Here is a 27,050-nt window from a genome sequence, read left to right on the forward strand (position 1 = left end):
GCTCTTGTGTTTTTACTTTATTTTCTATAAAATATAGTTAATATAAATATAGTTATAGTTTTATGCATTCAAGAATAGTGCCAGTGAAAATAAGAGTGCCAGTTTTAGTCATGTTAGTAAAAATAATTTTTATACTGAATTTATACAGTGAAGCTTTTGTGTTTTTCATGCCATATTTTAATAAATAAAATGTGTTCATAATTGTATTAGTCCACCACTGTACATATACATTGTGAATTGGAGCACAGGTATTGTTAATTATTTTTCTCGTTAATGACATATCAATTTTATTCATAGAGATAGGTTCTCAAAACTCTTAAAACACACAACAAAATTATTTTATTTAGCTCAAACAAAGTCCAGTGTTTTGTACTCTCTGGGAGGACATGTAGTGTGGGACAGTGTTTTGTACTCTCTGGGAGGACATGTAGTGTGGGACAGGTTTTGTACTCTCTGGGAGGACTTGTAGTGTGGGACAGTGTTTTGTACTCTCTGGGAGGACATGTAGTGTGGGACAGGTTTTGTACTCTCTGGGAGGATGTGCAATGTGGGACAATGTTGACTTTAGGTTCAGAGTACACCAGTGTCTGACAAAGTCCATTAGACCAAAGCTCACTTGGATGCCATTCTACCAACTGCACAAATTCTAATATTTGACTTAGTACACTGTCAAGAAAGACAGAATCAGCTCCACTATAAATATGTTAAGCCCCATTCACACATAGTTCCCAGAAAATTGCTTGGTACAAGATGCCAGAATGCTCAGCAATGCGTTCACCAATGCTTTCAGTCCCAGAAAATTGCGGGGTCTGCTGTGTTCACACTTAAAAACACTGTAGCTCATTTGCTGCACAGGTCAGAAAAACAACCCAGGAACTCGGGTCAAAACCTTCTGCTTGACCTCTGCACCTCCACGTTACCTGCTCTGTGCAGATGAACCAAAATGTGATGATTTGCCAAACACATTTGAGCTCTTTGACTAAATGTGATTACATTTAGGGGTTAACTGTCAGTCATTCATATTGAGCATTATGAGCAATGAAAACTGCACAAGAAAGAACAGTTTAATTAATTACCAATATAAAGTAAACAAATAACCGTTTAGAAGGCTAGCAGCATCAACTCTTTCTGGTTAGCTCTTTAAGCTCTTTTATTGATGGTGACATCAAAATCCAGATATTCTGAGATAAAAACACATGAATGTAAATAAGTCTGAACCCTGACATCTCACCTTGGAATCCCGGGTTCCCAAGGACCACATGAAAGGAGCATTAAAAACATGAAAAACAGAACTAGTTCATTTTAAATGCTTTGCAGTTGTCCAAAGTGTAACCTCACTTACTTAATACATTCAGAGCATTGTAATTATTCACTGTGATGAATTTATAAGTGCTTTTCACAACTTTCAGAGGCCAGAGCGGAGTTTTGTAATGCTGACAATAAGCTAACCGTGCACTTCCTGATTATCTGACAATAAAATGCTTTATAATTAGAAGCAGATAAGACATACTTGACATCAAGAGCTGCTTAAACAATATATATGTAGTGGAGCACAAATTGAGCTCAAATACGGGTACAGGGCCTTTACCTTTGCTTTAACCTGTCATTTGCCTCTGCACTCTCGCACAGCAACGTGCTTCTGCATCATTTAGACTGGATGAAAACGTAACATAACCACGCAGAGTAAGTAGAAAACCAAACTTGTAACCAAGGAAACCACGTTTGTAACCAAGGAAACCAAGCAGAAGTACTGGCAATTTTCTGGCTTTATTCACACATAAACCTTCCCTGCATATTACTGGTAATTTACGGGGAATTGTTGGGTCAAAAATGCAGGGAAATCCATTCTGTTCACTTATGACACTGTTCTGGAAAAATACAGGTCATTGCCTGGGTCAGGCTGCATGTGTGAATGGGGCTTTGGAAAGTCACTGCACATCCCAGATCTCACAGAGCAGGGGTGTAAACTTGTGATCATTCACTCTCCAGGACGTAATGATCTCTGCGTGGTAGTGGTTGAGGCTACGGAGCTCTGTGAGGCGTCCCAGTAAACGTGCAAAGTACTGGGGCTCGTGAGGATGATGAAGGGTGCACAGCTTCTTTAGCACCTCCAACATGGGCTCCTGCAACCTCTCCACCGCTGCGTGGTCCTTCACGTACGGCCTGTCTGTAATGGCACAATAAGATGTTACATTAGGTGTTACATTTTAGCCACTGAAAATGAAAAGATTCAAATCAATGCTAAAACTACTATCAAAACTACATTCTCCTTTGAGCAATACAGGAAAAAAATACATAAATAGTAGTAAGTTGGACATTCCCCAGGTAGTTTTAAATAGTCTTTATATCAGTATTCTTTAATCATCTGTGTGGTATTACATTGCATATAGTTACTCCATTGCATTATTCCTTTACCCCTGCAGTCAGACTGATTATCAACTTGCAAACTTCACTAAAAAGCGGTCACATTATATTACCAAAACATTGCATTAGGTTTAATTCAATTTGTTCAATAATAACACATTTTGGAATTCATTTTGGTTTAGGGTAATTTACTTCAAAGATCCTTTTTGGTTTTAACTCATCTGAACAATATGAGCGCATGACCTATTGGCTTTTGGAAAAATGAGCTCAAACCAAAATGTCCGTTTACACACACATACCTGGTGTTAAGATAGTTACAGCCGTGAGGAGTGCCTGTTCCTCTGGAGACATGAGCAGTTCTCCTATACTTTTGTAAAAGTTGAACATTGGTTTGATGAACTCCTCTGATATACCTAGAGAAGATGGAGAAGAGGGTTTGAGTGGCATTTCTTCTAACATAAATATAATGTCTTTCTTACATAAGACTGCACTTTGAGCCTGGACAGTTAGTCTAGAGCAAATGCAGACTGAAATATACAGCTAAATCACACATTAGCACATGGAGAACAGGGCTGCATTATAATAAAATCACAATTGGACTGTATTTATTTAAGTAACAGCGCTTCCTCTGCAAACAACTAAATATCTCATCTCCATGGGGTCTTAATAGTTTACCTGCACAAACATGTTTTGAAATACATGTGAATCTTGTATTAGTCTAGCAGTAAATGGTAAATGGTCAGATTTTTATGGAACACTTTTCCATCACTCATCCATTCACACACATTCATACACCAGTGTACACAGACAATAAGGCTGAATGATAAGATTGATTAAGTGTCTTGCCCAAGGACACAATAACAGCATTTACCTGTGGGAGTTGGAATTGCACTGCCAAACTGTGGTCAGTGGATCTGACCGCTCTACCAATGATGTTTATGTCGAGACTAGCCTTTCATAATAAACACACAGTTCATGCAGAGGTCCATGCTTTATTAAGGCTAATTAAACTATAGTTATTATAAAGTGTTACTAATGAAACCTGTTACTAAATCCCAATTGCAATGGTTGTCCAATATGATTTAGCCCTACTGCAGAATATTCTCAAATTCGACAGAAAAAAGAATAGACTTGCATAGAAATAATCTAAAATATACTTGAAATAATGGGTATACATATTTTTGGTTCAGTTTTGAGTTCAGAGGGGTGGCTGTCTGCATGGGAAGCATCATCATAGCTTCAAAAATGCCAGTGCAGCTCAGGGGGAGAGGGCTGGATAAAAGCTCTCATGATGTTGTGATAAGAAACAATGGCTTCCTCAGACAGAAGACTGGCCTTTGGTGAGAATATATTTTTATCCCATTCAAAACAGAGCAGCGCCCAGGGACCAGCCAACCCCCCCCCCCCCCCCCCCCCCCCCCCCCCACACACACACACACACACACACACACACCCCCACACACCCGCATACACACAGACACACACACACCTACATGTGCACACACACATACACACACACACACACACACACACACTCTGTCACACAACTGTCCCGCCTGAGTGACATAATGACAACCACATACATAAACATGAAGGTAAACCAATGGAAAGTCATATGGCCGAGCTCCAAGACAGTGTTTCCCAACCTGAGGTACAGAGTTTAATACAATGTGTAATGGAATATTGGGCCTATTTGATATGAGAGATTACACAATCTAGGCTTATTTCAGCCTCTTTGTAGTATATTTTACATCCTTAAGGATGTTTTGGAGGAAATCGGACAATTATTAAAAGAAGAAAATATAACAAAGAAAATAACTGAAAATATACAGCTATAGTATACAGATATATTTGCTTGGTACTCAGGGAGAGCCTGAGACAAATGTGGCTTTCTGTCATCATTATAAGATTATAAGTCTGATGTGAGTAGACTTGCCTCTCCACAGATCTGACCTGTAACTTTGTCTGGTGGCAACATCTGCTTGTTTTTACACAGATAGACGCCATACTGTGGCTTATATGAAATAATATCTCCATGGAGACAAGCCTGAGGCACACCTCCAGCAGAAGTTCCATAGTGTCATGATGTCAGTTTCCCTGTCCTCCCGTGCTCTCTCCCCCTCCCCTACCTGTGTGTCTGGAGCTGGGTGGAGTGCCTGACTCCTCCCGTGCACACCTGGGGTGCATCAGCCTAATCACCACCACCTGCTGCTGAGTACAAGAAGGCTTGGCAGTCTACACTCGGTGCCAGACCGTCCGCGTGTAAAACGTGAATGTTTCTTGCTAAGCTTTGTTATATGGTACTTTCCTGCAAATGCTCATTTGGATTTATGCACCCTCCAGATTCCTGCCTCTACTCGCCCAGCTCCTGCCGCCACGTTCCAGTCCCGGTATCGCTTCCAGCTCGTCTTGTCTCCTGCTCGTCTCGTCTCCTGCTCGTCTCGTCCCCAGCTCGTCTCGTCTCCTGCTCGTCTCGTCTCCTGCTCGTCTCGTCTCCTGCTCGTCTCGTCTCCTGTCCGGTCCTGGTCTCTGGTTTGTCACCCGCTCCCCGCTCTGGTCTTCGTCTGCTCCGCCCGCCCTGGTACCGCACCTGCTTCTATCCCCGTCCTGGTCCTGTCCTGCCCGCCTCTACCTGCACCGCACCCGCCTGACCCGTCTCCCGCTCCCCGGTTCCTGTACCTGCTCTTGTGACTTGTTTAAAGACTGCATTTTCACCGCTGTAAATAAACACTGTTAAAACTGCTCTGGTCTGCATCCTTTGGTCCTATCCGCACCGTTACGACAGAACGGTCTGGCCAGAATGGACCAAGCAGGCTCAGATCCGGACCAGACGCGCCGCCTCACGCACTCTCACCCCGAGGCGGTGCTGGGTCAGCATGAACAATCCATTCGGACTCTATTGGAGCTAAATCAGACATTGTCCCAGCAGGTGGCACAGCTTAACCACCAGGTGGCCGCGCTCCTCGTCACCCCGCCTGCTGCAGCCGGAGCGCCGCCACGCCTCCCGGAGCCGAGAGGCACGGATCCGGAGCCGTATGCTGGACAACCTCACCTTTGTCGCGGATTCCTGTTCCAGTGCGAGTTCATGTTCCAGCAATGCCCTTCTCGTTTCAGCTCGGGGGCCACCAAGATCCGATATATATGTGGATTACTCCGGGGCAGAGCTCTCCAGTGGGCAGAGGCGCGCCTAATGAAGACGTCTGTGGATAGCCTGGATTTTAATGAATTTGTGTCCACGTTTAAGCTGGTGTTTGACCACCCGCACTACCAGGACAATGCTGCCTCCCGGTTATTGACTCTCAGCCAGGGCTCCAGGACGGTAGCGGATTATTCCATTGAATTCTGGACACATGCGGCGGAGCTGGACTGGACGGACAGCGCGCTGCGGGCTGTGTTTGTGCGGGGCCTGAACGAGACTTTGAAAGATGAATTGGTTTCCCGGGACGAACCCCCCGACCTGCGGACCCTCATCTCCCTCACTCACCGTATAGACAACCGCCTACGGGCTCGTCGCCGAGAGAGACGCCGGTCACCGGTCCCGCCGGAGCCACGCGCTGCCCCGCCCCCGCCGGATGAGCCCATGCAACTCGACAGGACCCTTGTGTCGGCCGAGGAGCGTCAACGGAGGCGTCGTCTGGCCGGGGCTTGCCTCTACTGCGGTGAGCGCGGACATTATGTGGTCACTTGCCCAGTTCGGCCAAAAGGGGGGGCCCACCAGTAGCACTGGGAGTACTGGTGGGCGAGCAACACATCCTGGACTCTTCTAATAGACTGCGGCTCAGCGCCACCCTGTGCGTTCGCACAGAGACCTTATGCGTTTCTGCCCTTATCGACTCCGGGGCTGAGAGGGACTTTATTGATGCCCAAGTCGCGGAGCAGCTCGGGGTCTACCTGGAGCCCCTCGAACGCCCCTTAAATGCCCAGGGGCTCAATGGACGTTTTCTGGGGCACATCACTCACATCACAGAACCTGTCACCGTGATTCTGTCCGGCAACCACCAAGAGAACCGTCAGTTTCATGTCCTGTCCTCCTCCGCTTCTCCTCTGGTCCTTGGTTACCCCTGGCTACGCGCCCACAACCCTGTTTTCGATTGGGCCAGGGGCGGAGTTTCGGGCTGGAGTCCCGATTGCCACGCCAAGTGCCTTCGGTCCGCCCTCCCTCCGGCCGGGAGGTCCGTTCCTGTCGCTGATCCGTCCCCAGACACCCCCAATCTGTCCTCGGTGCCTGCTGAATATCACGACCTGGGGGAGGTTTTTAGCAAGAGCAAGGCCCTCTCTTTACCGCCCCACCGTCCATATGACTGCGCCATTGACCTCCTGCCGGGTGCCCCACTACCATCTAGCAGGCTATATAACCTGTCTAAACCTGAACGCGAGTCAATGGAGGACTATATCCGTGGGTCCCTGGCTGCCGGAATCATCCGCCCGTCCACTTCACCCGTGGGAGCGGGGTTCTTCTTTGTGGCTAAGAAGGACAAATCCCTGCGGCCTTGCATTGATTACCGGGGTCTGAACAATATAACTGTAAAGAATAAATACCCGCTTCCCTTACTGGACTCGGCATTTACGCCCCTCCACGGTGCGACCATCTTCTCAAAGTTGGATTTGCGGAATGCGTACCACCTGGTGCGCATCAGGGAGGGAGACGAATGGAAGACGGCCTTCAAGACACCCCTGGGACATTTCGAATACTTGGTTATGCCCTTCGGTCTCACCAACGCCCCTGCCGTATTCCAAGCCCTCATCAACGATGTGCTCCGTGATTTCCTTAACCGATTCGTCTTTGTTTACTTGGATGACATCTTGATTTTCTCGCGGTCCCCCCAGGAGCATCATCAGCACGTTCGCCAGGTTCTCCAGCGCCTCCTCGAGAATAAACTGTTCGTGAAAGCTGAGAAATGCGAGTTTCACGCAGAGGAGGTCAGCTTTTTGGGCTTCATTGTGGGGCGGGGCCAAGTAAGAGCTGACCCTGAAAAGATCCAGGCTGTCACTGAGTGGCCCGTTCCTACCAGCCGGAGACAGCTCCAGAGATTTATCGGCTTTGCCAATTTTTATAGACGTTTCATCCGGGATTTTAGTAGGGTTATCTCGCCCTTAACTAAACTCACCTCTCCTGCTTTGCCGTTTGCCTGGTCTCCTGAGGCGCAGACAGCCTTCGAGAAGCTTAAGAGACTATTTACCTCCGCTCCCATCCTGCACCAGCCCGACCCTTCACGGCAATTCATCGTGGAGGTCGACGCCTCCGACTCGGGAGTGGGGGCCGTGCTTTCGCAGAGGTTCGACCCCCACAACCGCCTCTGTCCCTGCGCCTTCTTTTCCCGGCGATTGTCCTCGGCCGAGGTCAATTATGACGTGGGGGATCGGGAGCTCCTTGCCGTAAAGCTGGCCTTGGAGGAGTGGCGCCACTGGCTCGAAGGGGCGGAGCAACCATTCATCGTCTGGACCGACCATAAAAACTTGGAGTACATCCAGTCCGCCAGGCGCCTCAATCCCCGTCAAGCTCGTTGGTCCCTCTTCTTCAGCCGCTTCAACTTTCTCCTCACCTACCGCCCCGGATCTCGGAACGTCAAACCCGATGCCCTCTCCCGCCAGTTCGCCCTGGAGGATAGCCCGGTCACCGCAGAAACAATTATTCCCTCCTCGTGTGTGGTGGCCGCGGTCCATTGGGATATCGAGGACACCGTCCGAGAGGCCCAGACCAACGACCCCGACCCAGGTAACGGCCCTCCAGGTAAACTGTTTGTTCCCGATTCTGTCCGGTCTCAGGTGCTCCAGTGGGTCCATGCCTCCCGTTTCGCCTGCCATCCTGGTGCCGGTCGCTCTCTCTCCCTCCTCAGGAGACGCTTCTGGTGGCCCACGATGGACACAGACACCCGGGCTTATGTCGCCGCCTGCCAGGTATGTGCTCGGGCCAAGGCCTCCCACTCACCCCCTTCTGGTCTCTTGCATCCTCTCCCAGTTCCTCGTCGCCCTTGGTCCCACATCGCCTTGGACTTCGTGACGGGCCTTCCCCCTTCCCAGGGGAACACGGTGGTTCTCACCATTGTGGACCGCTTCTCCAAGGCCGCCCATTTCGTTGCCCTGCCTAAGCTCCCCACAGCCAAAGAAACTGCCGACCAGCTGACCAGTCATGTCTTCCGACTCCACGGCATCCCGGTGGACATCGTGTCCGACAGAGGGACCCAATTCACCTCTCAGGTATGGCGGTCTTTCTGCGACGGTTTGGGGGCCACGGTTAGCCTCACGTCCGGGTTCCATCCACAATCTAATGGGCAGACGGAGCGGGCCAACCAAGACCTGGAGTCGGCCCTACGGTGCACAGCCTCCGCCAACCCCGCGACCTGGAGTACTCACCTGCCCTGGATAGAGTATGCTCACAACTCCCTCGTGAGTTCCGCCACTGGTATGTCCCCCTTCGAGGCATCGCTGGGATATCAACCCCCTCTCTTTCCCACGGAGGAGAGGGACCTCGCCGTCCCGTCGGTTCAGCGCCATCTCCAGCGCTGTCGCCGGATCTGGAAGAAGGCCAGGGCGGCCCTTCTTCGGGCTGGAGCGCGCACTAAGGCGACGGCCGATCGCCACCGTGTCCCGGCGCCCGTATACCAACCTGGCCAGATGGTTTGGCTCTCCGCCAAGACGGTCCCGCTGAAGACGGACTCCCGTAAGCTGTCCCCCCGATTCCTGGGACCGTTTAAGATCATGAGGATCATAAATCCATCGGCGGTGCGCCTCCAGTTACCCCCGTCTCTCCGGATTCATCCGACCTTTCACGTCTCCCAGGTTAAACCAGTCCGGACCAGCGACCTGTGCCCTCCGGCCGATCCCCCACCGCCCGCCCGAGTCATTGACGGCCACCCGGCGTTCACCGTCCGCCGCCTGATTGACGTTCGTCGCCGTGGTAGGGGCCTCCAGTACCTCGTCGATTGGGAGGGTTACGGTCCGGAGGAGCGATCCTGGGTGCCCAGGGCACGCATTCTGGACCCCGACATGGTGAGAGACTTCCACCGCGCTCATCCTGACAAGCCTGGGGGTCCACCAGGAGGTGGACCTTAGGGGGGGGGTACTGTCATGATGTCAGTTTCCCTGTCCTCCCGTGCTCTCTCCCCCTCCCCTACCTGTGTGTCTGGAGCTGGGTGGAGTGCCTGACTCCTCCCGTGCACACCTGGGGTGCATCAGCCTAATCACCACCACCTGCTGCTGAGTACAAGAAGGCTTGGCAGTCTACACTCGGTGCCAGACCGTCCGCGTGTAAAACGTGAATGTTTCTTGCTAAGCTTTGTTATATGGTACTTTCCTGCAAATGCTCATTTGGATTTATGCACCCTCCAGATTCCTGCCTCTACTCGCCCAGCTCCTGCCGCCACGTTCCAGTCCCGGTATCGCTTCCAGCTCGTCTTGTCTCCTGCTCGTCTCGTCTCCTGCTCGTCTCGTCCCCAGCTCGTCTCGTCTCCTGCTCGTCTCGTCTCCTGCTCGTCTCGTCTCCTGCTCGTCTCGTCTCCTGTCCGGTCCTGGTCTCTGGTTTGTCACCCGCTCCCCGCTCTGGTCTTCGTCTGCTCCGCCCGCCCTGGTACCGCACCTGCTTCTATCCCCGTCCTGGTCCTGTCCTGCCCGCCTCTACCTGCACCGCACCCGCCTGACCCGTCTCCCGCTCCCCGGTTCCTGTACCTGCTCTTGTGACTTGTTTAAAGACTGCATTTTCACCGCTGTAAATAAACACTGTTAAAACTGCTCTGGTCTGCATCCTTTGGTCCTATCCGCACCGTTACGACACATAGTGCCTCTTTAATAAACTAATGTATATGATTAAGCCTAAGGGCATTTCCTCGTAAATGGCCAGTCGGCTGAAACAGGAGACAGTGTAACTTAAACCTGTCCAGAGATCAGCAGGTCGTTGCTCGGCTCCTCCCTACATCACAGAAATCACCCACATGAATAATTTGTGGAGGATCTCACTGGCTGTAGGGAGGACCACGAGACTGTCTGTCAAAACTTCTGATGGGGCTGAAGCACAGACAAAAACTAAAAGACCGTAATATAAAATGCTGTTGGATGTGTTCAGAGGTTCATTGATTGACTGACTGATTTAATTTCAAGCAGAAAACAGAAAATGTGACTTTCACCTTTAGATTAAAACAGCAGTTCTCAAAGTTTTCACTCCAAGAACCACCAACAAAAAGATTTGGCTTTCCAAGTAGTAAACCAGGTCTATAACAGGACTATTCTAGGGATAAACTAGGGCTAAACAAGGCCTAAAATGGGAATACATCATTGTTACTGTAGTTTCCACAAAGATATAATAATAGATATATAAGAGAGCACCCAAAAAGTGGATAAATGTAAGTAAATATTAGAACTGTAGAGGACCTCGCGTGCCTCACCAGTGGTACAAGCACCAGAGTTTGAAAAACATATTTTTAATATTTTCTAAGTCTATCGTATTTACATTTTACAAAACAAGCAAACTCAGCATGTATCGTCCCCACAACGTACAACACATGGATCCACACAGGGGTTCATACACATTTACACTTCTCTAAGTAGAGTGGGAAAGGTTTTGAAAATAATATGGCTTCAAACTTGCAAAACGTACCACTCTTGCGAATGCGCTCCTCCAGTACCTCTGTGTGGCCAGCAGGTGTCTTCCGATTGAAGACCTGGGCCGAGCGCAGAAACATGGCTTCCACAGCTGAGCCCTTCAACAGAGCTATCTGATCCTCATGATCCAACGACAGAAAACCTGACAAACCAAAGGAGTTTTATTTGTCTGAAGTAAAAACAGACAGTGTGTGTGATAAAAATCTAATTATAATCTCATCCCTGGGACCATCTATTATTGTTATTATTATTATTATTATTATTATTATTATTATGGTATTGTGGTATTGTGATTCACTCCTTTATAATGCAGCTCTATGTTGAAAAACTGACACAACACAGTGAAGAGTGAACTTTCAAAAACAGCAGATAGTCTTGAAGCGACCATCTGTAATTAGGTTGGCCAACACGCCCCTGTTGTATTCTCACATATCACCACTAGATGCTAGCTATGTTACTTCTGTTGATAGTGTGCCACGTTTGGTCTGACAGAAGAAGACCAGAGAGCACAGGTGAGTCCTCATATCTGCCATCTACTGGTAAAAAAATACATCATAAACTGTCAGATGATAACTTTAAAGACTGCATGAAGATACTAATAAAACATGAATCGTGATAAAATCAATCGCCCAGCCCTTTTTGACCCATAAAGAGAGAATACCTGGGATGTTTTTTGTAAACTCAACGAGAACTTGGACCTGACTTGTGGCCATCTCTGTCAGGAGGAGAAAGTTTTCCTCTGCACTGTACTGGTCATGAAGCTACAATGGAACAAGGAGAATAACAGTTACAGCTATACATGTCCATTTGTAAAGTTTATATTACCACTATAATAGTCATAATATCATGTTAAAATATAGCTGAATTTAAAGGTGCATTGTGCAACATCTGCTTTCTTTATGGAAATACTATTGCTTTACCTGGAATGCTCCACAGTATAGCATTAACAACTATCTTGCATTTGTTCATTTAACCAAATACTTTCAAAAACATACATTCTTACTTGGAGTGATGTCATGACCTGCTTGGTTCCTTTGAGAGAAGTTTAATATCATATTGTAGAACAAAGCAATAACATCTCTATATGGTTATTAGTTCTACCAGAAAAGTTACATACTGCACCTTTAAAAGCATCTATTAAAACCATCTGAATTGTTCTGAAATGCTGCCATCCTATATTCATAAACCCTCACCAATAACACAGCCAAACTACTCCAAACTACCACAACTGCAAGGAAATGATAAGTGAAGTCTTGCTCAAGGACACAACTACAGTTTGAGATACCTGTAAAAAGTCATTGAAATAGAAAATGGTATACCAGTCTCTTGGCGACATCCTGGGGTATTTGATGTCTTTCATAAGCCTTTAAAATGGCTTGCATAAGTACTTGTTGTTCTTTGGTGATCTCAACTTTGTCCTAGATAAGAGACACAGTCTGGCGTTAGCTTGGTGATATCTCTGGATCACTTGGTCCATTTGAGGCACAGACCTTGAGCAGTTTGGTGGTGGAGGTGACCTGTTTACTGTCTGTTTGCTCGCCCCCCTCCGTCTCTTCTCCCATCGATCCTGTGCCTGGTGACGACTTTGTGTTTTTCCGTAGCCTTTTGGATTTGCACTGGATTTCAGTGAGGAGGCCTGCAAGAAGAAATGGGTTATGGGTAATATATAACGATACCTTCTCCAACAGGCTCCTACAGCTCGGCTCCCACTGTGAAAGATACAGGACTACATTTATACCATACTCCTTACAACTGTACAACTCACCCTTATGGCACAAATAAGCTTATACCAGGGTTGGATAGAGTAGAGTGTATTCAAGTAAGAGTAACAATACTTCAAACTGGGAAAACTACTAGTCAGATAAGATTATAAAGTGTATGTAAGAGTACTATTACTTCAATAAATATTTCTCAAGAAGGAGTAAAACTATCCTGCTGAAAAGTACTGTTAAAAGTACAGTTTCTTTAAAGAGGTACTCAAGTAAATGTAACTGAGGACTACCCACCTCTGTCTTATAGTCCATACAACTTTACAACAACTCACCATTTTACTTGTACATTCAAAACTGTATATTTGCTACATTATTTTGAAATTGAATTGTATTACCATCTATTTTTTGCTCTGTTTGATTATAATGTTACATGTGAGCGACTGCGCCCAAAATAATTTCCCTTGTGGATCAATAGTGTTTGTCTAGTTATGGTGTAATTGTGGTTAACTGCAGACACTGGCAAATAGAGCCTTGCAAGCCTGTGTGCAATATTAATTACAAGTATACTGCACTATTCATGAGCAACAACAGTCCAGCCGGTCCTCCTGCTGTAGTGATGGGCATGAAAAGTAATATAGGCACAAATGGTAAAAACAACTGTACTCTATCTGGCAAAAGATGACATATTATCCATCTTCATGCACGGCCTTTGAGCAAATAAGAATAAAACGAAACATAATATAAATTGATTTGAATTGGTGGAGCAGATCTTTTTCCTGGTAAAATTGTCAGATGAATTTCAGGTTTATATTTAAGTTCAATCTATAATAACCAAACCTATAATCCTCTTTTTGGGGGTTCCCTAGCGTTCCAGGCGGGTGAGACAACATAGTCCCTCCAGTGTGTCCTGAGTCTTCCTTGAGTATCTCCTCCTGGTGGGATATGCCCGGAAAACTTCTCCAGGGAGGTGTCCAAGAGGCATCCAAAAGGCATCCAAAACAAAGCGGCCTCAGCTGACTTCTCTCAACAAGAAGGAGCAGCGGTTTTACTCCAAGCTCCATGACTGAGCTCTTCTCCCGATCACTAAGGGGAACTAGGAACTATTCTTATGTCAATATAAAGTTAGCTACTGTGTCTAAGATGTCTGTGTTAACCTGTCAGTCGTCCTGGGAGGGTCCATAGCAAAGCAATTAATGTTACAGTACTTCTAATAAAAATGAAATTTGTTTTTAAGAACTTTTAACTTGAGTAGATTATCTTTTTGTATTGTTACTCTGCACTTCCCAGAAAGGCATTAATATTCATTTGCTTAATTGGTTGCTAAATCCAGCATGTGGTATTGTATGAACATTTTCTATTTTTGCAACAAAAACTTGACCCTGAACTTTAATAAGGCGGACGCAGAGCTCCGTGACAGTGCAGGGACGTCAAGGTGGAAGATGACACCTCTGGACTAGTGGCGTCACAATACTCAAATTTCTCACGTTCAATAGGAAAACGCTTGATTCTACATACCAATTTTGATATGACACTGATAATAATGCATGATTTGGTTTTATACTGTTCTGATCCATCAAATTTTAAAATTAGATTCAGGCTTAGTAACTATTTCATTACAGGGTTAAGATTAGAGTAGTATTGTCATTCTTAATAAACTATTTGTCATGCTATTTTTGGGTTGTATGTACATTTTCAGTATCAGCTTGTCCAAATTAATATCTAGTTACAATATTAGCTTTGCATCCTTAACCCTATCAGTAGAGGACATTTGTGTTAAACTACAGGAGGAGTATAGAGGAACATTCAAACTCACATTCTGCCAGCATGCCCATCTCTTTGCACTTCCGGAGTCGACATTCTTGGCATTTCCGTCTCATGTACATGTCCATTTCACAGTTACCTCCGCTTTTACATTTGTACACAGCGTTCTTTGTGATGCTCCGGCGAAAGAAACCTACAACAACCAAGAAGACAACAACAGAAATAAATACAATGGGTTACAGTATATAGGCTATTTGTTCTGATAGTCACTGTATTGACTTCCAAGGTGCAAAGTGACATCACTTTTTGGTAGAGGGTCCGCCACTCTCCGGTATTTCAGCTTTGCCTGAAATGTTCCACAGTCAGGCATTAAACTTATTTAACTCCAAGTGTTAAATAACAAATGACACTACTAGGCCAACTACAGGTCAGATCTGTAGAAAGGAAACCCCAAATTTTGTATTATTTTTTATTTAGTGCAGCTCTTCTTTTTAAGATGCACTAAAAACATGAGCTGAAATGTTCCACAGTCATGCATTAAACCTATCTAACTCCATGAAGTCAAACAGGTGACACCACTGGGCCAAGTTACAAGTCAGATCTGTGGAGTTTTTGTTTTAGAAAATAACACATGTAATTTAATACATAACAGATAAATACAATTAATACCATACTGTGGAAAATTCCAGGCTCCATAGAGCTAAACTGGTGGCAGGAAGGTTACTACAACTTCCTATCTGTTGTACTGTATCTGTATTACTTCCTTTTAAAAAGTTTTCCTGGGATCACCATGCTTTTGTGTTATTGTGAGCTCACAAAAGTTTCTTTTGTTTTTTGCACCCCTGAGACTCTGTGGCTTTCCTGGGCTAGCAAAAGGTCATAACATCCATAATCTTACACAGTGTTATTGTTTAATGTGATCATTTCCTGTAGCAATGTCTCACACATCAAAATGTGTTTTATCTGACAGGCCTTGTTCCATCTGCTTTTAGATAAGAAGTTGTAAAAAGATAATATTCCTCGAATCCATTTCAAGTCCAAGTTAAATGAATGTCTATTAATAGTTCAGCAGTTTTTGGCAGCCAAACGGTGAACTGTGTCCAAGGACAGAACCTTTGACACAATTATGTACTGGAAATGACAGAAGTTCCCATACACTGATTTACCAAAGTTACACAGTGGAGCTTTAAATTGTAAATAGCCCCTTCTATGGAACAATTATTACAGTCCTACATAGAACATTAGGCCCAAAGACATGCATGAGCGTAGCCGGGCTCGTATTGCCATCGCATTGTACCATAGAAAGCTGAGAGGACACCTGACCCTCCACAGCAGCAGCAGAGTTCAGCTGCACCAAGCCAGTCAAACAGCAGGACACGGCCACTGTACCATTGTCTAAAGCCAGAGTGGAATTACACATAGTTGTACACTGTGTGCTGAATGATTTGGGAAAACATTTGAATTAGTTTGATTTAAATGATAAATAGACTGCTGCCACTGCGACCCGGCCCCGGATAAGCGGAAGAAAATGGATGGATGGATGGATGGATAAATGATAAATTGAAAGCATCCAGAAGAACTGATAAAAGGAAGTATGGAGCTCAACAGTGACCATCTGCTTTGGTCCCAGAAGTAAATTTTCCTTTTGTTTTTCCCATAGACAAATTCCAATATTAAGAGATCAAAGGCATCATGGAGGCTAACCAGCTACGTGATAGCTAAAATCCATAATGCAGTTGTTTTAAGTTAGAAGGTTTTTATGCAGAATAAGACAGGATATTTTTTTGTTTGTGGAGGACATTGTGACACTCCATTCACATTTTGATTCAACTGCGATTATTGCACACTGTGTGACTGGAATCACCCAGTCATAAAAACATGTAAAGGTCATAACAGTAACAGTTAAAACCACACACTACACTAGTTGTATTCTCAAGGTTAAAAGCATGTTTAAACCTGAGCTAATTGTAGGAGTATAGTTTACAACACGGTATAAGCATATACGAGAAACAGACTAGTACATTTTAAAAGACCCACACCCTGATCAAAGTAACTATTCATTTTTCAACTGGTCAACAGGTATGTTAAATTGATATGGAAATTCATAGTAGCACATTTAATCACAATACTACTGTGCTGTTACAATACACCTAATTCTTAGATTTAGTAACTAAAGCATACAGATGCCACAATGTCCTTTGTCCCATATCAGTCCTATTAATTAAACCAGAACAATCAACTAAGCTTTTTTGATACTTGTCATGTTGTTGCTAGTATATATATCTTCCAGTTATCAAGTTATTATTCTCTTACTGTGAGCAGGTTCACTTCTCTACAGACCTGACCTGTAACTTGGGCTAATGGAACTAACCAGGACAGTCCCGCTTAGATTAAGAATCTCTTTTTCAGGCGAGTCCTTGCCCCAGAGAGGAGGACCCCCACTCTGTACAGAAAGGCCCTGCGCCCTAGAATCTAACCCAGGACCTTCTTGCTGTGAGGTGTGAGTACTAATTGCTACCACCGTGTCATGGAGGCAGGCCAGTGCTGTAACATCCACCAGAAAAGTTACGCTGTTCACCTTTAATACCATAATGACACTAACTATACCTTTCTATTACACACTAACGAGACAGAAACAGTGCACTGTGAGGTGTGTATAGCCCCTCCCTCTCACCTTTGCAGCCCTCACATGTCAGAGCATTATAGTGGTATCCTGACGCCTTGTCTCCACACACCACACACAGCTCCTCCCCTTTAACACGGCCTGCTTGCATGTGCCTGGTCCTCTTGCACACTACAGGCACAGCAGCAGAGACCTCCTCCATCTCCGCCTCATAGCCCACCTCCAAAGGGCCTTTTCTCAGCTCGTATATCCCCGTGCTGTGTGTGTACCAGTCGTCCCCGTTGTACTGGGGGTAGTAGTTGTGGTTGGAGTAGTATGGTGAGGGGGCAGAGGACATGTGGGGCTCCATGGATGGATACTGCATGCTTGGGCAGCTGCTGAACGGCAACATGTCAGAGTCTTGCAGGAGAGGGCTGGCTTGGTCCACCAAAATATCTGAAGAAATGAGAATAGTACAAAGGAGTTACTATGTGTCAAATGGCCAAACAGTATAACACTTTAGGCTGCTAAAATAAAGCTTTTAAAATGCTTTTAGGACATAGAAATTTGAGATTTATAACTTCAAATCAGGACTGGGTGATATGGTGATAAAAAGTCATCTGAATCTACAAACTGTGTAATTTCTTTTTGCTTTATGCTCAAACACTTTTCCCTGCTCAGTATTCAGAGGTAGAGCATTTCTCCACTGACCTAAAAGTTGGTTGGCTCGAATCCCGGTCTCGGCATAAACATCACTGGTGTCTGCGTATGCTGGTGTATGAATGTGTGTGAATGGGTTAGTGCTTCCTTGATGTAAAACACTTAAGGTGCCTTGAAGGTGGAAAATGCTTTACCATGATCTTATTGGTCAGCTTTTGTCATGCTCTGAGGTGGATTCAACCAATCACAGTGAATCACATTCTTAAATAAAAAAGTATAAAGCTACTTCATTATGTACAGGAATTGTGATGAAAATGAAATTATGACATACACTCAAGAAAATGATCTTATCTTTATAGTTTCACACCACCCATCCCTACTTCAGTTACAACTCAGTTACAAATTAGCTACATGGTTTTAACAACATAACACCAGATGTGTATAGTTAATCAGATGTGTATAGTAAATCATTCATGCACTGAACTGATCACAAGTACGGGAAGACACCCCCAAAGAACTAAAATGTGTTTGTTTTTTATATGGGAAAAAGACATATTTGTATATTTCACACACAGTTTGGCTTGGCATTAACTGCCATCTTTTTCCCATTATTGTGATAATATTTAACCACAGGGGCAGCACTCCTGAACGGATAGAGACTAACAAAAGATTCATGAAATAAATCAGTGCAAAGAGTACACTGACGACCATAATCTCTGAAGCCCGTCTTTTAGTTCTCCAAAACAACATATAAAAACAATAGATGCAGCCATTTTTGTTTATGCCAGTGCAGGGCTGTAGCACAAAATTCTGGACCATTGGTAAAAATCATCTTGGGCAACCCGCACTACATATTGTCTAATGAAAAATGCATATTACGGTACAGACTTTATGAGGGGCCCATCCATGCACCGGGCCCCGGGTAAACAGCACCCTTTATCCCCCCACTCCGATAGCCCTGTGCCAGAGCTGTTGTGAATAGTCCAATAAAAACATTCACAGAAACGTTGCATGTTGTCCAAGTTAAAGATAACGCGGTTTGATTTGCGATACTTAACATGACCATAAAACTATAAATCATTAACAATTACTGTTTGAAGAGAATTCCTTAAGACAGTGGCTGCGAATGAAGAAATATGTTGTGTGCTGAGAAATCTATAGCACTTTTCCATAATTAAAAGGTATGGTTAAAAAAAGTCCTGCATCATATCATATTACAGTAGTCCTACAGCTGGTTAGCCTTCTCTAGTTTTGAAACCCAGATCTTGGTCAGGACAAAAAGCCTTTTAATTGTATTGTGTATGTTTTTGCTATTGGGCTAAACTAGATGCTACCAGGAAGCACTACCGGGACTAAGAGGGACAACTAGACAAAAGCAGAACATGCCAGCTGGAGACATTTTCAGAAGTCTATTGTGTCACTATTAATGCTAAATGTTGTATGGCACAACTAGGGCTGCAACTAACAATCATTTTTGTTGTTTTTGTTTTTTTATTAGTCGACTAGTCAACAATCATTGTACACTGAGATGTCTTAAGTACATTTTTAACCAAATAAAGGTTGAAATCTGCTCATTCAAAGCTTCTAGATAGAAAAATTTTATGTTTTATAAGGTATTTTATTGATGAGATTATGAGTTAATAGTGTCACTGTCTTTGATGTAAAAGTGCATGTGTTTTAGAGTCATATAGTTAACAATTATTATGAATGATTATTACAATTATTCAATAGTTGAGTAGCCGTGATTGTTCTGATTAATCATGCAATCCTAACTTTTACTGACAACATTACAAGACACCTGTACTAACCATAAGACCCATTTTTAGCTTTTTTTATTTATTTTTACCTAAAATGCCAGACCTCCTCCCCGTCGTTCACACTGACCTCTTGGTGAGTTGGTTTGTACCATGGCCATCTTGGTGGATTCCACGGCCCACTGTACTCTACGGTCCAATCCTTTCCGTACAACTAACATCCAGTTCCATTTTCAGGGGGTATTTTTTTGTTTTTCTAGCACGTTTCTAGATGAAGGCTCCGCATTTGAAGAAATGTACTGCTTGGTTCAGCTCATTTAAGAAATCTCAGAAAGAGCAAAGGTTGAATGGGCTAAATATTAACCAGACAATCTCTTTTGTGTTTTATTACAAGTAGCCACCTCGTGTTTCAAGTACAAGTCACTGCTACTGTCAGATTTGTTTAGGAAATTAATCTGTCGTGGCAGCATTAGCATGTGCAGGGATAACAGTTTAATGGTCCACCTGTTCGTCTCTGTGTTATTGCTTTGCCTGGGATGTTCCACATTATTGCATTACACTTGTCAATCTTCATGGAGACTATCCAGAGACACCACTAGGCCAAGTTACAGGTCAGATCTGTGGAAAGGCAAACTGTGTATGCATGCATGCTTTCAAGGTATCTTTAATGGATAAAAACACATGCTAGATACATACATCAATAACCGCTAGATATACAGTTTTATGCCATACTGTGGAGTAATCGATGTAAAGAAAAGTTTCTTAATGCACCTTTAGGTTTTGCATCATAACTTGTCACTTTACTGGTTTACCGGTGTTTCTAAAATAGAATACTGTCAAATTATCAGTTGAGTAAAGGAGCCAGTATTATGTTACGAATACTTAATCTGATAAAGTGACAGGACCTGTTATCTCTCTAACTAATAACAAACATTTAACCAGCTTCCATCTCCACCAAACTCCACAGGTCCATACACAAGCACTTTGATGATGGTGAAATTGCCCCATAGTCCAGTAGACTAATCACTAACTTTCAATGGTACAATAAATATTACAAAGTGCAGAATGTTTACACCTGTTTGAACTCTGGACGTACAGTACATTTTATAGATAACACCAGAGATTCCTTGTCAATTGAAGCTGCAAAATCATATTTTGTTCAATTATTTCCTTATTAGCTGGTCTAATCTCTATAAACCTAGAGTCTCTATATGAACAAGCAGGATTAACTATTTACATCTCAACACAGCTATGTTTGGCAGGATTAAAAATGACTGAACTGGAACAATACAGATTAACTCTCAGCATTGCCTCACCCTCTTTCCTGTTTACTAGTGCAGTGACAGTTATTACTTATAACTATCAATTACTCATCTTATACTTCTTTTATTGTGTTGTTTTATGATATTTATCCCCAAATGCTGAACCATGCTAGCCCTATACGTGTGTCATGCTCCTGTAGAAATCATGTGCAGTACTGTCACATCTTATGAATCATGAGTCACTTTACCTGCTTTTATCCAGTTCATACGCTTCCTATGCTGCAATATAAATAATACCGGTAATAGTCAGAGCCACTTATTGTATGTAATAATGCTGTAGCCCTTCATTTTATTTTATTTTACTATACCTGCACATTGTTGTGTGAGTGAAGTGTCCTGGTTCACGCTTAGGTTATTGTTAAAAGGCTCATATTACACTGTTTTCTGATCTATGTTATAATGTCTTTTCTTCACCACAAACATGCCATACTTCTTTCATTCAAACATGTTTAACGCACAAATCCTGCATATTTAGCTTGAATTCTTCTCTCGGACAGAAAACCACCTTGTGATGTCATGTGGTGATACAGGAAGCGCTCCACTGTGTTTTTAAATTCCATACACTTTTACTAGAATCATTTGAATGATTTCAGCCCTGGAATAGTCAATCTCTACTAAAGGTAAAAGGAGCTGTTTGAACTACTGCTTCATGACATCACAAGGTGGAACAGATGATTTAGAGCTTTGGAGATATAAATTGACTAATATTGGGGAAATCTGAAGCTATGAAAAGTGTAACTATTCCTTACACAGCAGGTGTGTCTGAAAAACTTCAGAGAATTTTCAGACAGTACGAGATTCCTGTTTTTTTTCAAACCTACAAATACTTTAAGACAGAAACTGGCTCACCCAAAGGACAAAACCCTGAGCCATAAACAAATGTAATGTAGTCTACTCCATTCAGTGTATTGAAGAGTGCAGTGAGAGCTACACTGGGGAATGTAGAGAATGTACCAACACTGTGGAGAGAGCAGCTCAGGTCCCCAGTCTGCTGTACATCTACATCTCAAAGACACTAACCACTCCTTTCAAGATAGAGAGGTTCAGATCTGAGCCAGAGAAAAGATATTGGTTTGAGAGAGGAAGGAGTTAAAGAAGCTATTTTTGTTAGGGAAGAGAATCCTTCCTTGAACAGGAATGGGGGCCTTAGACATCATCTGTCCCCCATGTATAACTCCATCCTCAGACCCAAACAAAGAGAACAATAGCAGGGTCTTAAGGTTAGCGTAGTTTCAGCTGAAACTGGAGACAATAGCTGTTTACAGTTTCAGTGTAGTTAGCCCCTCTCTTCAGATAGATATAAGATATAAGTATCTACCAGTAATCTGACCAGAACTGAAGAAGCAGCTTGGATGAGCAGCGAAACGTCTTCACTCCTACAACAATTTGTCCAGTTGACAGATTTAAACTTCATCTTTTGCTGTGGATCAGACCTGGACGACTGAGGGATTACACAGACTAATATTTGGGGTTACTCAAACATGTGTGAATGAAACAAAACACAACTCCAGGTCTGTTTTTGAAGAGGTAACACTATTATAACATGGCTTAAAGCTCACAAGAGTCAATTTTGGGTAAAGTAGGACCTTTAAGCTACACTTTATTGTCCACAAAGGAAACTTTGTCCTCTGAATCCTTCAGTGATGTTAGAGAAACTATTCAGCAGCAAGGCACAGTGCCCGGGACCCACCTCCAGGTCTATAACTAGTCTTTGACAGGAGTACCGTACATCAAAATCTGGACTAAACTGGGAACAAACCAAAAATGAATCTGACCTAGACCAGGACTAAACCAGGACTAGAACAGGACCAAACCAAGTCACATTTGTACTCAAACTGGGTTAAAGCTCAGACTAAAAAGACAATTGAACCCACCCTTGGTCTCTGTAGCATTCATTTTGTCTACATGCTCTGTGATCGTATGTCATGTGGTATGATACGTACCAAAGAGGTGCGCGTTCTCAGACAGAGAGAAGTCATCACTGGGCGGGAGCTGCAGTTGTCCCACCACATTGATGTCGGGGCCCACCCACTCATTCATTCAGAGCCTATAAGTGGGTCAGGAGGGCCTGCTTTTGCTATACTGTAACAGATACATATTATTAGAAGCAATTACTTCATTTTACAGCATTTTAGGCAAACATACACACACTTGCAAGTAGACCACATCACAATTGGAACTAAACTGGGACTAAATCCAAAGCCCTTATAATCCTGGACTAGATCGGGATGAACCAGGACCATAACAGGACCAAACCAAGTCTACATCTGATCTAAACTGGGCTCAAACCAGGACCCAATAAAGAATGTCCTAGTACTTTTCAGTGTAGGCCAGTGGTGGATGAAGGACTCAGTTTTGTTACTTACATAAAAATGTAGAGGCAAAAAGTTATCCAAGTAAAAGTATCACATGCAAAAAATCTACTTAGTAAAGTAAAAGTATTTGAGTTCCTGTTTAAAGTAAGCATTTCACACAAATGTTGAAATACTTACTTGAAATTTATGAAATTGTTAAATGTAGTGATATTGATTATTCTGCTTTCAAATGTAGTGAAGTAAAAGTAAAAAAAGAAAATATATCCACTGTAAAACTTTCTACTTGTACTTTGTTACTTTCCACCACTGGTGTAGGTTATATGTCAACAAGGTCATAATTTGCCTTTACACCGTTTAGAAACCATTGTAACATTTGTTTTAATAAAGCATGTGACATGGTAGATCTGGCATCATCATTATTGAATCCGATTTACCAGAATTAAAAACTATACAATTTGCTGTGGTGACTTTGACCACAGTGGTCAAGTTGCTGTCTACAGGCTGGGTGATAAAATGTGATACTATTGTAAACGTTTAGTTAGAAATACTATTGAGGTACATTGTATACATAATGTTCATAAAGGGTAGTAAAAAATGTGTGTTTGGCTTAACAGAACTGTCCTTTCTTTGTGCAAAATGTATGTTAAAATTAACTTGATTTAAAAAGTACAACTTATTTTTAAAGTACAGTACATACATTATGTCATTAATTACCTAGCCCACTTTCACGGCCATACAATACAATGTAAGTTTAATCTAAATAACCTGCTTATTCAGAGCAGAATTCCTAGTATTATTCTTCAATTACAAGAAGCTGAGGACAAAGTCAACAGTAGGCTGCTGTTACCATAGAAAGTAAGTCTGTATGTGAAATATATACGTATGTATTATTTTTATTTACCATATTGTCTTTATGTGAAATATATACATGTGTATTATTTTATTTACCATATTAACAACTTAAATGTAATTTGTTTTGTATATTTGAACCCACCTGAGATACTTCTTATAGCCTATATCACGCCTGACACATTGTTTTAATTACTTATAACACCTATAGAGTAATTTCCCCCAGGATTCAACCCACATCCCCCTTTACCAACCTACACATCTCACACTGGCACACAAGTACAACAAAATGTGTCAAATTAACATAACAGCTCTTACCTTCTGTTTTCCTTTAAGCTGTTACAATCCGAGTTTTGTTGAAAATGTGTTTAATTTTTTTTATCTCCACGGTGACAGCACCATCAGTGAGTATCCCTATATCTGTGTTTGGACGCAGTGAGAACATGTGTGAGCAGCTAGGGTCAGGGAGAGCTAGTCGGTGGTTATTAATTAAGCCTGTCCATTACATTCAGCCCCCTACAAAAAGAAGTCTTATCCAGTATGTAAAAATGAGTCAGAAATCCCACCCACAGCTGAGACCGCACATGCAACACTATAGAAGACTTTCATGACGGCCTGTTTTAGTAGTATTTGCTATTGATATTACCATGTTAACGCACTGATTCACATAACCAACATCTGACAACTGTTTTAAATGTGCTACTTACTTCTTGATAAACTTGAATTATATCAAATAAAACAAATCAATGAATTCGCTGTAATGTTAAACTGTATGTTGATTTAATTTTTTTTTTTTCTTCGAGATTTGCGTAAACAGTTTCGCAATGACACAACATTCGTCCTTGAACTTCTCAAGGCTGCTCTGTCATACCACTGTGATGCATGGCCAAAGAACTCCCATGTTGATTTATATGGACCTGAAAACACATATTGTATTAATCTGAACAGTAAAATTATAATTATACCAATAAAATAGTGCCAAAAACAATAGTTTAATCATTAATGGGTTGTTGCTCCATCTGCAGAGGCCCTCCTGAGTCAACAGACAGTCTCTTTGGAATAAACAGGACCTTTGTCATTGGCTGTCAGATATTAGTGGACTGTGTGGTGTGTGGCATGTGATGTACTGGAGACACTATAGGCACTCACTCATTCAAACACGCATGTCAGTTTAAAGCCGGCATATTGTGTAAATTTGTTAATTATGTATTAACAGTGTTCTTATTATTAACTTACTCAAAGCTGTATTTCAGTTGATCGATCCATGTTTGATCCTGTCTTATCTTGCATTTGAGAATTGAGTGCTCAGAAAATGTTTGTTTTTCACTTACCCCCTACCCCTGCCCACTGCTCTGCACCACAGAATGTATAAAGAAGTGGACTAAGGAAGCGTGACGTTCCCCACAGCGTTCAGCTCCAGTCAAATGAAGCTCATCGAGGCAGTTATAGGGACAAATTTGGAGCCGAGTTCGATGTTTAGGATTCTGACGAGTATCATAGCAACCAAAGAGCCAATCTGGAGTGAGGCTGTTGAAGATATCGCTGCTTCTTTAGCAGGGAGCGGGCGATTATCAACGCTCTCTATCAAACCTGTTGCTAACATTTGCCGGTGTGACCTTGGAGAAAGAAGGTGTCTGATTTATTTATTATTAATGTTCATAGCTTGATTTATGGACAAAGTAGCAAAAAACAAAACAAAACAGTAGAACAGGTTAATACGAACATTTTAAGACTAAAATGATGAGTCTGACCACAGTAGTTACGAAGCGAGGGGACACAGTTTTTCAGTAGAAAGTGAAATTGACCCAGAAGTGTGCCCATGCTCATTTCCTATTTGGAACAGCTAGCGGCTAGCAGGTTAGCCATGTCCATTTATATATTCATTTTATGGCACTTACAAGTGTATTTACAAGATTCAGATTCTGGGTTATACATGCTGGGCTTAAAAATGTAATGTAGCCATTTTTCACCCAAAAAAAAAAAAAAAACATGAAAATTTGCTAGTCGCTATGGAGAAATGCCTCTGTGAAAAAAGCAAGGAAGCCACTTTACAATGAGCTAAATTTGAAATAATGATCCACTTATTATGGTTCAGTGTAAGTATAAATACACAGAAAAATAGAGATTGTGACATTATCAAATGCAGATTTAAGGCATGTGTATACTGCGTGAGGAGTATCCTGCACTAATTGGTTTTCACAGGCCAAAAAAGTAAGAGCAGATAAGAGAAAGGATGTTTAGCTCACAGTGATAGGAGACAGAGCCCTGTGTTTAAAAAACAACTCATTTGAGAGCCTCGACATGACCAGTCCAAGCCAAAGACAGATTGCGTGTTAAAGCTCTGTATGAATGATTTAGCAGTCAGACGAGAACAAATTACTGCACAAAGAAGGTGTTAACGGGCTTGTATTTGTTTACAGTGTAAACTTTTTCATGTATTTTTTACTCATAGGCTATGATAAAGGCACTACAAGTGAATAAGTGTATAGTCTTCAGCAGTGGTGGAATGCTACAAAGTAAAAGTAGTAAAGTACTATACTTTAAGTACAAATTTTAGGTATCTGTATGTTTTAAAGTGGATACTTTTTACTTCACTACATTTGAGAGCAAGTATCTGTACTGTATCTGTCTACTCCTCTACATTTTTGAACTGGACTGAAAAGTAAAAGTATTTGTTATTATGGTTTGAGACCTGCTGAAAAGGTTGTTCATAATTTGAGCAAAATCAATAAATATAAACAGTTACAAAAAGCAATTGATTCAATTGTTTCTGCCGAACAAAATGCAACTCAAATCTTCATCAAAATCATTACATTTGAAGCTTTATAAGACTCGAAATATGCACAAAATACTAGTCTTTAAGTAAATTTTTTCAATACTTTCACTTAAGTAGATTTTTTCATGTGATACTTTTACTTGAGTATTTTTTGCTCAGTATCTGTACTTTTACTAAAGGAACAGAATTGAGTAGTTCTTCCACCACTGGTCTTCAGTATTTGAAATCTCTCATAAAGTTATATCTCCCATTATAATCTTTAGGCTAACTTCTCTGATAAACGGGTCCACTACTCTTATTATATCTAAACATTATAGGCTGTATGTTTCTTCTAACCTTT

At 42.7% G+C, this 27,050-nt stretch overlaps 1 protein-coding gene across 3 annotated transcripts; it reads right to left on the reverse strand.

The window, feature by feature from the left end:
* Positions 1-154: 154 nt before the first annotated feature.
* On the reverse strand, positions 155-24,452 carry nr1h4 (nuclear receptor subfamily 1, group H, member 4). Of its 3 annotated transcripts, XM_033968337.2 has the most exons (10): positions 24,253-24,452; positions 22,714-22,852; positions 17,107-17,490; positions 14,485-14,625; positions 12,450-12,595; positions 12,279-12,377; positions 11,621-11,720; positions 10,955-11,101; positions 2,664-2,777; positions 155-2,167 (listed from the first exon to the last, which is right to left on the reverse strand). In XM_033968337.2, exons 2-10 carry the CDS (start codon positions 22,808-22,810, stop codon positions 1,929-1,931), a joined length of 1,467 nt encoding a protein of 488 aa, XP_033824228.1. In that variant the 5' UTR covers positions 22,811-22,852; positions 24,253-24,452; the 3' UTR covers positions 155-1,928. The 3 variants fall into 3 exon arrangements, with proteins under 3 accessions (XP_033824228.1, XP_033824229.1, XP_033824230.1); XM_033968338.2 differs by lacking the exons at positions 22,714-22,852; positions 24,253-24,452 and adding an exon at positions 19,579-19,768; XM_033968339.2 differs by lacking the exons at positions 22,714-22,852; positions 24,253-24,452 and adding an exon at positions 19,541-19,768.
* Between the last annotated feature and the right edge of the window lie 2,598 nt (positions 24,453-27,050).

Source organism: Periophthalmus magnuspinnatus, chromosome 6, assembly GCF_009829125.3.
Source record: "Periophthalmus magnuspinnatus isolate fPerMag1 chromosome 6, fPerMag1.2.pri, whole genome shotgun sequence".
NCBI classification, from domain to species: Eukaryota; Metazoa; Chordata; class Actinopteri; order Gobiiformes; family Gobiidae; genus Periophthalmus; species Periophthalmus magnuspinnatus.